This window comes from Canis aureus, chromosome 15 (assembly GCF_053574225.1).
Source record: "Canis aureus isolate CA01 chromosome 15, VMU_Caureus_v.1.0, whole genome shotgun sequence".
NCBI lineage: Eukaryota > Metazoa > Chordata > Mammalia > Carnivora > Canidae > Canis > Canis aureus.
In genome coordinates this window covers 57,154,034-57,168,356 of record NC_135625.1, presented here as the reverse complement: position 1 = coordinate 57,168,356, position 14,323 = coordinate 57,154,034, and the positions used below count along the sequence as shown (strand labels likewise).

Sequence of the window (14,323 nt, the reverse complement as noted above, 5' to 3'; positions counted from 1 at the left end):
AGTTACTTATAAATATTTCTGAATGTGTTTTTAAAAGAGAAGACTTATTTTATGAACAAAACTATATACTTTATATCTGAAAAAATTAAGACAGTTGCATCTGAATATTACTAAGTGCTCAAATTTCCAGTTGTCTTGCAAATACCCTTTGTTTTCTTATGCTTTGTCAGTTTGAACCAGGATTCAAGTAAAATTTATTGATAGTAATTGATTGATATGACTCATGTATCTATGTATCTATAGATTTCTGCCTCTTTACCTTCTTCATTATTTATTGAAGAAACCAGGCTATTCATCCTGTAAAATTTCCCTGAGTTTGAATTGTGCTGATAATATTTCTGAGATGTCAATTAACATGTTCTTCTCTCTTGCTGTTTCCTTTAAGTTGTTTGTTGGATGTAGATGTATCACTTCCATCCCTATCCCCCAAATCTACTTTGTGGGTATTATTTTCTTTTTCCAAAAGAGAATAGGTAATATCTAGTTGTCTTTCTTTTTTGACTAATAGTCCTTGAGGAGCATTGTCTGGATCCAGCAATCATTAGAGGTTGGCAGAGTAATGATATTCTAATTGTATCCTTCTTCATTTATTAACTGGAATATTGTTATGAAGAGTAATTTCACCCATTATTTGGGTACTCAGTTACATAACTTATGTAGGAAAAGTGGGATAACAGATTCTTTTTATTTATATGTTTTCAAAATATAGATTCACTAGCACCTTCTGATGGTGACCATTGTTTTCAATGGATTTGGATTTTTTTTGACACTTACCATTACAAGTTTGGGTGTATGTACCCTCTTCTCACATCTGCGGAGGCTTACAAATACTTGGCAAGTCATTGGGATGCCTGGGTGGCTTACCGGTTAAGCATCTGCCTTCACGCTCAGGGTGTGATCCTGGGGTCCTGGGATCGAATCCCGCATTGGGCTCCCTACAGGAGCCTGCTTCTCCCTCTGCCTGTGTCTCTGCCTCTCTTTCTGTCTCTCATGAATAAATAAATAAAATCTTTAAAAAAAGAAACCAAGTACTTGGCAAGTGAGGTACAGTGGAAGTGACACTAGGTAGCTTGGGATGCTGGATCATGAAAGGCCATGCAGCATATGGAAAATACAGGTCATACTGATGGTCTCTAATTAATAGGAATTTTATACATTCTAGGTAATATTTTTAGCTCCTTCATTTATTTGTTTATGTAATTTAAATTCAGTTAGCCAACATATAGTACATACTTAGTTTCTGATGTAGTGTTCAATAATTCATCAGTTGTATATAACACCCAGTGTAGTATCTGTTCTTATCAGTTTAATATTTGTTATTTAAAATGTCTCCCTGCTTTCATTCATTTAATGTCAGTCATAAATATTTATTGAACATTTGTTGGAACCACAAATACTTATTGAATTCGTAAATGACACTCTGCTACGTAGAACAGTTATGAGAGGGACCCAAAGACAAGCACTGTCTTCAGGGTGCCCACACACAAAAAACACGAGAGTTGTGGTCTGGCATCATAAATTCTGGGAAAAAAGGCATATGTGAAGATAGAAAAAGAACTGAAAGCAGACCAGTGTTTATAAAATGGAAAATAAGCAAAAAATTGCACAGAGGAGGCAGGAGTGGCTACAGATGAGATTGCAAGTATCATTCTATGAGAGAATTAGCCTAAGAGAGCATGGTATTCTAGAGCTCTCATGGTGGTTTAGTGATGACACATACAGTGAAGAAAGACACGTGTGGAGGAGAAAGGATGGGACAGGAACAATATTTTGTAACTGTTGAGAAGGTTGAGAGAGACAGAATGAGACAGAATCAGATTTGTGGTTTAGATAGATTACCTGGATGTCTGTGTGGATAATAACCAGAATCTCTACTGCTGGAGGCAGATTGACAAAGCAAGATGTTGGTACCAAAGTTCAGGTGAAGAAATGAGAAAGCCTGGAAGCCCGAGGGAAGAAAGTGATAATGAAGGTGGGAGGACAGGCAACTTCAAGAGTTATTCAGACAAGGTAACTTATTGTGAAGGGTGAAAAAAAAAAGAATAAATGAATCCTGGCTGGCTAGAGTAGGCCAGTAGATAAATGGTGAATACATTAGAGATGTGGAGAATATAAAAGAAAGATAATATTGCCAAAAAATGAATTGTGGGTTTTTTTTTACCACATTTTAAAATTTTATTTTAATTCCAGTCTAGTTAACACACAGTGTTCAATTAGTTTCAGATGAACAATATAGTGACTTAACAGTTCTATATAGTACTCAGTGATCAACTGTGTTTTATGGAAGTTAAATTTGGAAACCCTGTAAGACATCTAGGAAGACAGAGGCAATTTGAAATGCATGTTTAGAGCTCAGGGGTTCCTTCCAGGTTGGGAGAAAGGGTTTTGGAGGTCTATCAGATCTCTTTCTCTCCTATCCCATCATTGGTAGGAAAAGGAGAAGAATAATAGTTGATGGAAGCTGGTGAAGAGAAAATGGAATACTAAAATTACGTTGATCATTTTTTCTCTTTATATGATACAAATCATTTAAAAATGCATACTAGCTAACATCAAATGTGTGATTGGATCTCATATTCTAGTGACTTTAGATTGCTTCTAAGATTTAAAAAAATTCTACTTCAAAAAAGCAGAGTTAAATGTAGTGTATATTGCAGTTTTGAACACCCTATGCTCTTTAAAGAATATGGGCATATGTTTCTCTATTTTCATATCCATCTTACCTGACTGCTCATATAACAGTAAACTATTGTTCTGGAAGAAAGAATTTAATTTTCAGAACTTGAGTTACATGTTTCTTAAAACTATTATGCTGATTATGTTTCTAAGAACATAAATTATTTGAAAACCACATCTGTGTAAGATGATTGCATAAACAGAGGCGTATGGTTATTTGGGTATATGTATATATTTTTGTGTACTTAAAATATTCAGAGTGGCACTTGAAAAGAGATTCAAATAGAATTGCTGGATGGGAAAAGACATTGTTTCTTTTAGGTTCTTTATCTTGTGATTGCAAATTTCAAAACAGAAATCTTCAATTTATTTTCCTGGTTGAAACACATTCCTACAAATTAAGATGATTCTGCATTGGGTGCTTGGTAACCTAATTACCTTTTTTTAAAAAAAGATTTTACTTATTTATTTTAAAGAGAAATAGAGCATGGGAGTGAATAGGGTGAGGGGCAGAAGGGGATGGAGAGGAAAAGGAAAGAGAATCTGAAGCTGACTTCTTGCTAAGCATGAGCTCGACAGGGACTTGATCTCACCACCATGAGACCGTTACCCGAACCTAAATCAAGAGTCAGGCACTTAACCAACTGAGCCACCCAGGTGCCCCAATTATCTTTTTGGATTCTATGCAGACCATAATCAGGTGTTATAATTCATGTTTATTTCTGCCACAATTTTTTGCCTTTATGATTTTGAAAGTCTTTTCATATTTCTAAGTAATCTCAAACTCTATAAGACAGCCCAAAGCATTATACAGATTGAGGAATCGGTTACCTAATTTGCTATGCAGTATGAAATCCAAAGATTTCAGTCTCCTAAACTTTAAAGAAAGTATAGCCAGCTTTTCTGTTGTTAATTTAAATTCAAATATGTAAGCTCTTTTTTATGTATGAATTAGAAAAGCGAAAGGTTATTTGATGAGAAAAATCACATGGGGAAATTCCCAGGGCTGAAGTTTCACACAATCAAGAGAGTATGTTCCTTACTTCTTCAAGGAAAAAATATTAAGTGGGTGCTTATTTGATAACACACTTAAGAACTGAAAATAAAAATATCAGTCATAATTAAATAACCTATAACTATATATATTTTAATGTGTTTTCTTCCAATTGTTTTATTTGTTTTTAAACATATAAAAATAATATTATAAGTAAACCTCATAGCACAAATGGCTGACTACAAATGGCTGACTACTCCTTCTTGTATAAATATCTCAATTCATATAGTAATTATTCCTTTATGAAAACCTTTCTTTATGAAATGTTTAGGTCTTTGGATGTTTGGTGGTATAAATAATCCTGTGATTAACATAATTGTTCATAAGCCTCTGTTCACTTTTCACAATACTTTCTTATGACATATTCCCACAGAAGAAATTACCGAGTCAGTGACATGAATATTTTAAAGCCTCTTAACAGTTATAAAACTGCTTTCTAGAAATTTTGTTCATTTACTTGCCCAACAGCAATGTACAAGAATACCTATTAAGGAGTAATATCCCATAGGTGCTGGAAATGTGTTAACAGAAACAAAAAGCTATTATAATACTATACCTGATGAAACAGAAGGAGAGATGAGAATAAAATCATGAGTGTTTTGTACATTCCATTATGTCCTCTTAAACAGCAAAAAATGAGAGTAAGGACACATTACTCTTTAACTTTATTGTTACCTTGCATTTTTTTTTGAAGTGTGTTTTTTGCATATTTTCATAAGGTATTTATCTTTTATTCTTAATTTCAGGAGTTATTTATATATTCTGAATACAAGTTTTTTTGACAGATGTATTTAGTGCAAATATATTCTTCATTTATTCTTACATTTTATTTACTTAGTGTTTGTTTTGATGAGCAGAACTTTAAATATTCTTCTGAATTCCAATTTTATGAGGTAGGCTTATTTCATTGTTAGGGCTTTTGCTGCTCTTCTTAAGAAAACGTGGTTATTCCAAGAAAGGTCAGGAAAATATTCTCCTGGGTTTTCTTTTTGAAGATTTATAATTTTAGCTCTTGTGTATAAGTCTGTAAATCAGCCCAAGTTAATTTATGTGGATAGTGTAAAGTCCATATCAAGATTCATTTTTTATTTTTTTATTTTTTTATTTTTTTATTTATTTTTTATTTTTTTTTCATTTTTTAAAAAAGACATTTATCCAATCTTTTTTCTAGCAGTATTTGTTGAGTAGATTTTTCTAAAGAATTACCTTAGCACCTTTGCCCTTTGATTGTATGTGGTTCTATTTCTGGACTCTATCCTGTTTCACTGACTTATTTCTTTATCCTTATGGCAATGCCACACTATTTTGATTATGATAGCTTTATAGTAAGTCTTCAAACTGGTAATATGAATCATTTCACTTTGCTCTTCTAAGGATGTTGTGGTTATTCTGTCCTTTATATTTGTATATACATTTTAGAATGAGTTTGACTGTGTTTGAAAAAAAAAAAAACCTGCTGAATTTTAATTGGTATTGCTTTGAATCTATAGATTAGGGAAAATTGACATATTAACAGTACTGAGCATTCCAAACTATAAACATATCTTTCTTCATTTAGCTGTTCTTTAATTTCTCTTAGCAAAGTTTTATAGTTTCATGGCTTCAGCATAGTTTTCAGGTTCTTGCATACCCTTTGCTAAATATATTCCTAAGTATTTTGTTTTCTTCTCTGCCATCTCTGACCCAAGATTGCCATTATTCCCATTGGACAACAAGTAGAATAAGGGCCTGAGTAGTAAGAAAGAGGATCAGGCTTGGAGGAAGATGGAGACAAGTATCACAGGGAGGAATATAGTTTGGAAAGACAGAAGATCTCCTGGCATGAAGGAAGGTTGTTATGGTCTGGATAGCAGGGCAGTAAATGACAGTGGATGCACTTGGTTCCAGGAAAGTCTTTGTTTTCCTATCATGACCTATACTATCAGAAAGGCAATGTTTGAAGTTTTCACAAGAGTAGTCTATGCAAGATTGAACAGATCATTGAATGTGTATCACTAATAAATCACCATATTATTAGCAGTAAAGATTCATTCTAGCAAATCATGGGAATATTTGTGGTTAAGCCTAGACCACCAAGTGATGAAAAATAATTATTTCTAAGAAGCATTTAAAAAACTACCTTTACTCTAAGTTGTTCCAAAAATAACATGGCTATGCTAACAATAATAGGACTGTCTTTATCCTGCAAAGCTATTTACTGTAATTCCTCTTGTGCCTCTGCAGTGATCTTGGATTGATTTTGAAATGCCAATGGGACTGCCGTTGACAGCTGTGGACATGTTTGTGGTATTGCTGCTGTTGTATGTTTGAGGCTGAGAAGATGAGTAAAAGTGCTCCGCAGTGCTGTGCCTTCTCATGCCAAGGGGTTGGAAAGTATTCAAAGTAGTGTTCAATTCTGTTAAACTCGAAGAAGATCTCATCTGGCAGTTTCTGCATTTTTATTTGTAATTAGGCCTAGTCAAGGGTAGCAGTGGGGAGAAGAGATGGTATTTCCAGAACAATGGATGAAGGGATAGAGTTCTCAGCTGAGAAGTACCTAAGTCAAGGGAAATACCTTAGAAACATTCTGGAGATGAGATAGTGGCTCTAATTTAATGGACTTAAGTGGATCGTTAGATTACAGCCAAGAAAAACCTTTCAGCTGAATAACAAAGGATCAGGTAATAGGCCAAAAAGAATTTTAGTAAATCCTCACTGCATCCTTCTCTGCTTTTTTTGTTCTCCCCAACTAATTGAATAAAATTGTATGTAAAGCACACAACGGAATGCTTTTAACATTATAGGTGTTCAGTAAGTAGTTCTCAGTTTCTATTCTATTTTCTTTCTAGCCTTTTTGCCCCTTTGTGTTTCTTTTCTCTTTGCATTTATAGATAATTAAGTTTCAATTGTTCAAACTAAGGCAAGTACAAAAAAAGAAATTTAAAGCATCAGATAAATACAAATATTTGGCAACTGAAGAAGAGGAAGTTGACTTCACAAATCTTAACAAAGTTTATTCCACATTCGCAAAATTGAGACATACAAAAAAAGTTGATAGTATGTTTTAACCTTTTAGATTTTTGAGTGTGTTACTATTTGACTCCTTTTTAATGTTTATTATAAGCTAATTGATAACTCAAAATGCATAATATAACCTTACTAAAAAATTATTTAGCAGTATCTACTAAAGTTAATTATATATCTCAACTCAATGGCATAGCAATTCTTTTCATTGTATGTACCCAGGAGAATATTTATCTACCAAGAGATAAGTACAAGAAAGTTTACATCAACAAGAGCTACAAACTGGAAACAACTAAATGTTTACCAGCAGAAGAGTAAATAAATGCATTTTGCTATATATTACTGAAAAATAATGATGAGCAAAATATATGAAACACAAAAGAATCATCTAGTATGGTTTATATGAAGTTCAAGTTCTAACAAAATGAATCTATGGTGATAGGAATCAGAGTATTGGTTGCTAACATGTTGGTAGGAGGAGTTAAAAAGTTTGAGAAGGAACACATAGAAACCTGTAAATTATCTAAAGCTTGATCTGGATGGTGATTCACATATGTGTCTAAAAATATTCATCAAGTTGTATAATTTGTGTACTCTTTTATAACCAAAGGTGTATGATTTTCATTCATCCCTAAAAGGTAAAGGACACTAAATATGTAATAACATATACAACATAAAAATATATAATATATAATTTAACATATATAAATGTATATGTTTGCATATACATATATTTTTTTAACTAATGCAGGAAAGTTATGTTAATTTGTTGCTTTTAACAACAGGCCTTTCATGTTGGATTGACTTTCCATTCTGTGGAAATCACGGTGAACTGAGCTCTGTATTTGATTTTGATCCTCAAAGCTGCTTAACTTTTGATAATGTGTTTAATTGAGTTATTAATTGATTGCATTGATCTTATATAGATTAGAAGTAGCTCGAGGAGGTTTTTGGTAAAAAGAAAAAAACTTGCCCAAGTTTGAAAATTAACCAAGGGTAGGCTGCCTATTTAAATATTAATATATTTAATATATAATCTGTAGTTACATATTATAGCATGTATGTATATAAGACATAGGTTACATATACATATATATGTTATGTAATTATATATTTATATTTAAATATATGTTATGTATTTATATTTAAATTAGTATAAAAGCTGTCTTAAACTGTGCTTTATGCCTTTTATTGTCTTTTTTTCTCCTTATATTGATTATTCACTGGGAATAGATAGCACAAAGGACAATTTTGTATTAAAGTAATGTTTTAGATTAAGACTGAAAAATACATAAAACTGAAAATGGACTATCAATGAGAATTTTTGGTCAAGCTCATGAAAAGTTTAGAAACTTTATTTTTGATAAGGCAATTTATCCAAGATTTCTCATTCTACTCCTGGCTAGCAATTTTCAATGTGTTTATCAAAGGCCTTTTGGTTATGCAGCATGGTCTTGGGGTTTCTAACCTTTCTGACTCTTAAGAACTAATGTCTAGCTTCCTTTGGCCTCTTGAATTCACAGGCTGCCCTGCAAGTTGGGGGCCATGGGGAAAGGCTACACCAGTGTCGGGAGGTCATGCTGCTCACTTACAAATCCATCCCCATGCAAGTGGATGGGGAGCCCTGTAGGTTGGCCCCGGCTATGATTCGGATCTCCTTGAGGAATCAAGCCAACATGGTACAGAAGAGCAAGAGGAGAACATCCATGCCTTTACTCAATGAGTGAGTCTGCCCCTTGCCTACCTTTGTGAGCACAAAGACCATGGAGAGAACGCCAAGCATGTGCATGGTTTAGGGGCCTTACCATGTTGAGAAAGGAACAAAGTCCAAGAAACAGCAGTCATTGGTTTCTCTGACATATTTTTCTTCATGTTTATTACACAGTGACCACACTCTTCTTTTAGAAATAACTACTATATCGTATACTAGAGAGAGAACTTTTCTGCATTGACCGCTTTGGTATATATTTTTTGGGAGCAGCAGAAAATCATTAAGAGTGATCTAGGGTCATAAAATGCATCAAGATAAATATGCTCTGTTTCATTTTAAGAAGGCATGCTGTTGGCCTCCTTTTTACCCTGGTCACTTGGAGAGTGTTGGTTTCCCCAATAGCAGGAGGCTGGTGGAGCTGGATGTTTGGAGCTCATCTCTCTCCATCTGGCATCCCCTTCTGCCTGTTAGTGAGTTGTCACTTTCCCAATACCCCCATTTTGGGGTCCTGTGGACTCTGGTGTTTCAACTCAATTTTGCTATTCTGAGAGTGGATCCTATTATCTGGATATAACCTAACTCACTATTCAATATCTAAAAAAAAAAAAAAAGGTATCCCTCTTGGACCCTTTCTTTTCTTTGTGGTTTTGATGAACTGGTTTGAGATACGGTGATGATAACTAGATATTTAGAGTATATATTCATTCTATAACACCCCTTCATCTAATTTTGTTAATGGAGAGGTCTACCTGGGTTTGGAGAAGGGGATGGGGAAGGATGGGGATTTGGGGCCTCTTTTTTGGTATCTTCTATATATAATGCCCATATGCCTAATCTAACTCAAGGTAAGGCTGCTTCTGGGCTCAGCCTTGGGTCATTATCCTGTCACAGTGAGGGACCTTCCGAGGTGCTACTCCTGTCTGTGGTCTGTGATGCATGGTTACTGATTTGTACTGAATGGCTGGCTTCCTGCAGTGCCTATGAAGCAGGGCATGCTTTGCCACATATTTATGGAGTCACTGTGACAATCTACAGAAGTGCCTAGAATAAATCAGTGACACAGGTGCCATAGCTCACTGCCAGAACCTGACTTCACCTCTCTTTCTGAGATGGCATATGGTGAGGAATAGCATTAGACAGGGCTCTTAACGTGTTTGCATTTTTTGGCATCTGCTTCTAAGTCTGAGCTGGTGTGAGAGATCCTCTCTCCTCTGCTTCCTCCTTTCTCAAAGTCACTGTGGACATCAGAGTCACTTAGCACTTTCCCCAGACCATTATCCAGACAGCTCATTCAATTGTATTCTTTATTTTGTTTACATTTTGTAGCTAGTGAAACTCCTAGCTCCTTCCCAAGGGTTTTCTTTTCTCTTTGCCTTTAGCTTCTCTTAGGCTGAATATACAACTGGCAACATTTATATGTTAACATTTATATGTTAAAAAGGTAGGATGCCAACAACAGTATATGGTTGACCAAATCCTCTCAAGAAATGTTAGCGTTAATCCATGAACGAGTGGTTGGGGAGAAAGCTCTGAAATAGTAAATGAAAAGCCATCTTGGAGGTCATATGGCAGCTCAGGTTGTTTTGAGTCACTTGTAGATAGTTAAGAAGCTATAATAAAACTAAAAGTTCTTAATATCTACAGGTAAAGACTTCTCATCCTCATGCCTGGCGGTGCTATATTTAATAACCTTATTAGACACAGAATTGTTTCTAGGTGCTTAAGTTTCAAACAGCTCTTGCCCTTGAACTGAGAAAGAATTTGTATTTGCTCAGCAACCATATTGTTAATTCATCTGGGCTTTCTTCACATATAAAAACAAATACAAATGGTTGTTTTCTTTTCGTACTTAGACTACGTATGACAGATGATGTGACCGCATAGATTTAGCTGCAGGGTGTTCGAGAAACAGCCTCAACTCAAAAATTGTTCCTTCCCACCAGGGGGCAGTGGTGCATCCACCTAAGCAGCCTCTGGCCTCAGGAAACCTCTGTGAACCACAATAACATGCTTTTCAGTTCAAAAAAGGACACCTGCAAAACTTAACAAAGATATTTATTATTATATATGATGAATAACTATAAAAACACTACATTTTTTAGAAAATCAATACAGATAGCACATTTTCAAAGGAAAACCAAACACCTAGTTATCTTGTCATGCTTGTTCACTAAACCTCAATTGCTCTCCCTCACTGCTCTTGTTCACCCTTTGCAATTAGATTTCTTCTTTCTTTCTACTAGAAATCCTTGTTTTGAAATCTGACTTCTTCCACTGGATTTCCAGGTGGAGTTTTCAGTTTGAGGATTGCCTGGTCATTAAGTCCTTCCTACAAGTTTCTAAAACCTTCTATGTCCTCTAGGCTTTTCTGTTTTGGCCATGGTTGTGCCAAGTTCACTTTTGCAGCTAAGGCAGAGAGATAATTGAAAGATATTTCTTTATTTCCATCCTTCCTTCCCTGTTTTCCTCTATTTTTTTCTCCTTCCTTCCTTCCTTCCTTCCTTCTTTCCTTCCTTCCTGTTTTCTAAGATTGTTACTTCTGTTCCTTTTGCCTGTCTTCTTTTAGAAGAAAGAGAACTGGCTTCAAATGTCTGGAGAATTCATTTAGAAACCTCTGTGGCTGATAAGGATTGGGCTGGGTGTAGCGAGTTAACTTGGAATATTTGAGAAATAAGTACTGTGATTCCCTAAACAACTGGCTTCCTTTTCCACTTGAGCAATGGTGTTCCTCACAGGTTCGCCTTTCTCTAGGAGATCACATCTGTACTCCAGATTTCACCTATGACAGATAAGTGAATAAATCTCACATCTGTGTTTTCTATCCAGATATTCTTTCTAAAAGCCAGAGACTCATACCCAGATATCTCAGGTGACATCTTTACCTGGATAGCAACCTCAGACTGCAGGCTGAAAATGGGCTTGTTAATTCTGCTCTCTTTCCTTCCCTGCTCATCAGCCAATGAGCCCTTTTCATTCATATTTGTCTATATGGAACCATCTGCCCATTCACCACATCCTTGCCCATCCTTGCCATGGAGTCCTTGCAGTTACCTGCGCTGTTACACACCCCATGTGGTCTACCTTCTATTTATTTCCCACATCTCTCTTTTTTTTTTTTTTCTTTTTTCTTTTGGCAAAGGTTTATTTATTTATTTTAGAAGGCAGGGGAGGGGCAGAGGGAGAGAATCTTCAAGCAGACCTCCCACTGAGTGTGTACCCCATATCACAAGATATGGGGTTTGATCCCACGACCCTGAGATGATGACCCAAATTGAACCCAAGAGTCAGACACTCAACCACTGACCCACCCAGCCACCCCTATTTCCCATGTTTTTAACTCACAACATCTACCCCCTCTGCTAGTGTTACAGCCTCTGTTCAAAGGCCATATAAGTTACCTCACCACAGTATCACTAAACTATGCTCATGATTCCTTGCTTCCAGTGTCACTGCCCTTCACACAATGCTTTTTCCAATAGACTAATTACAAGGATCTTTCTAGAAAGGTCAAACTTATATTCCTTAGCTTTGTGGACCTTTTGATCATTGCCTCCATCATCCTCATCTTTCACTCCAGAAATCATTGCTATTCTGGGGCAGTGGACTGCCTTGTGCATCCTCATACTTTTGCACTTCTGTCGCTCTTCCAGCCTTTTTGTCTGTTAACTCTTGCTCAAGTTCAAGACTCCATTGAAATATCACTTTCCCTAATCTATCTACTTCTAGCCGTTAGTGTTCTATCTACTTCTAGCCATTAGCCCTAATCTATCTATTCCTGTTAGTGTTCTAGGTTATGTTCATCACACCATTTATCAAGAATAATATAGTTCTTAATTTACGTGTCTCTCTTCCATGCTTAGAGATTCCTCTTAGGGTCCTCAGTGTCTACCAGTATGTCTAAGACATGATTATGTATTGAATAAGTGGGTTGCTCATGGATCAGATACATTTCTCTGAGATCGTATTCAAAATAACATAGATCTAAAAAATATCACCCCCCAAAAAGAAATAGAGGAAATTATCTAGGTTCATATTTATATATTAGTAACATGGTACCCAGGTAAATTTGATTACCCTATTTGAACAGCACCTTTGAGAGAGATCAGAAATATAAAATTTCTCAGGCCGTTGGGGAGATCTTAAGCAAGCTGAAATCCTGAGTTCACTGGTAATTCAGACTACACTGTGAAAGGCGATCATAATATTCAGGGGCAAGATTTTTAGTTGGCAAACTTTGAATTGGGCAACTCGGTTAATTGGATTCCATCATCTTGGCTGTTCAGAAGCATTATTGGTTGTAAATGATAGTCCTTTGAGGAAAACAAGGAGTTGATTCATAGGTGACTATGTGTAAGGACTTACATACCCAGCAGAAAAGAGGAATGGGGCTGCTGTGCCTACTACAGTTACAGAAAAGCTCTTCAAATGGTCTGAGAGAGCGAAGAGAACTATTATGTAAATGTGACAACAAATTTTGGATTTAGTTTTTTAAATTTTATGTTTCATCTTTTGTAATAGCTACTGAAGGTTCTTTCCTTTATAAAAGAAGAGAGAAAATAGAGAAGTCTATGGCTTCCCTCTTCTACCAAGAGTATGAGTGGAATTACAGCATCACTGTGATGAAGTTAGGCTTTCTTGGTATTACCTTCAGAATCTTCAAAGGTTTTGTTGAGCCATCTTTCCACGATGGTTGTCTTTTGACACAAATTTCCTCCAGAGCTCTGGAGTTAGGAGGACTATGTTAAAGGATTAAGTTTACCTGGACTTTCCTCAAAGATGAGTTTACTGTGCTAGCCTACCCCTCTCTAGTGCGTGTGTGCCTGTATGCATGTGTGTGCGCATCCTCTCCTTGGATGTGCCAAATGACCTGGAGCGAGAGAGGAGCACGCCGATGCCTCCCACCTGTAGCCCTGCCCAGTGTCCGCACTGCTGCCGCACCTGCCCGCGCCCTGCCCCATGCTCCGGTCCGCTCCGTGGCTCACCTGAGAGTCGGCCCTTGCCGTGTGTCCTGTTGGCTTCATCGCAATCACTGGCTTTTTGGATTATGTCCGTGGCTGGCTGGATTTTCCTTTTCTTTTCATTCACTGTGTGGTGATGCACTCATTTAATTTCTGTTTAAACTGTGTATGTCTCTCTTTCTCTCCCCTGGCTTGCTCCCTGTCTGTCCACGCTGTTGTGCTGACTGTCTTCGCTGCTCATTCCCTGCTGCCTCTAGTATGCACCAGGTGTCCGCTGGCGACCTGCGGAGAGTCTCGGCTCCCCCTGGCTCCTTCACCACGTGAGTACAAAGCCGCTCCATTTCTACATTTTGGCCAGCACCCTCATGTCCTCCTGGGGGGGGGGGAGGTGGGGACCACCTACCTGCTCCTTTGCCCACCCACGTCTGCTTCTCAGACAAGGACCTGCCAGCCCTGGTTGCCTTCTTTACCCCTCTGTGATTTGAGAAGGAGCTGTCCAGTCCTTTGTGTCCTGTTTGTCTCAGTGCTCTCAGGCTTCAGGTTTAAATTTTTGGCTAACTACTTTAAGGCCCATAATTACATGGGGTTGTATAAAATTCCATGCTAAGCTGTTGGTTCTTCTGGAAAGTTTGTAACAGCCATAGACCATTCTGTTATCTGCAGCTCAGGGATGATGTTGAAGGAGTGCCTACCATCCTTGATTTGTGAACCCACTCCGAAAATTACGTGTGGAGTTTTTTTTTTTGTTTTGTTTTTTTTATTTATGATAGTCACAGAGAGAGAGAGAGAGAGAGAGAGAGAGAGGCAGAGACATAGGCAGAGGGAGAAGCAGGCTCCATGCACCGGGAGCCCGACATGGGATTCGATTCCGGGTCTCCAGGATCGCGCCCTGGGCCAAAGGCAGGCGCTAAACTGCTGCGC

The 14,323-nt window shown here is 36.9% G+C and overlaps 1 protein-coding gene across 1 annotated transcript in view; it reads left to right on the top strand.

Moving 5' to 3' along the window:
- DGKI (diacylglycerol kinase iota) overlaps window positions 1-14,323 on the top strand; it is a 429,239-nt gene that overhangs the window by 263,774 nt on the left and 151,142 nt on the right. The window contains 2 exon segments of the mRNA XM_077850064.1: window positions 8,257-8,456; window positions 13,660-13,722. Coding sequence (XP_077706190.1) covers window positions 8,257-8,456; window positions 13,660-13,722 — 263 coding nt within the window.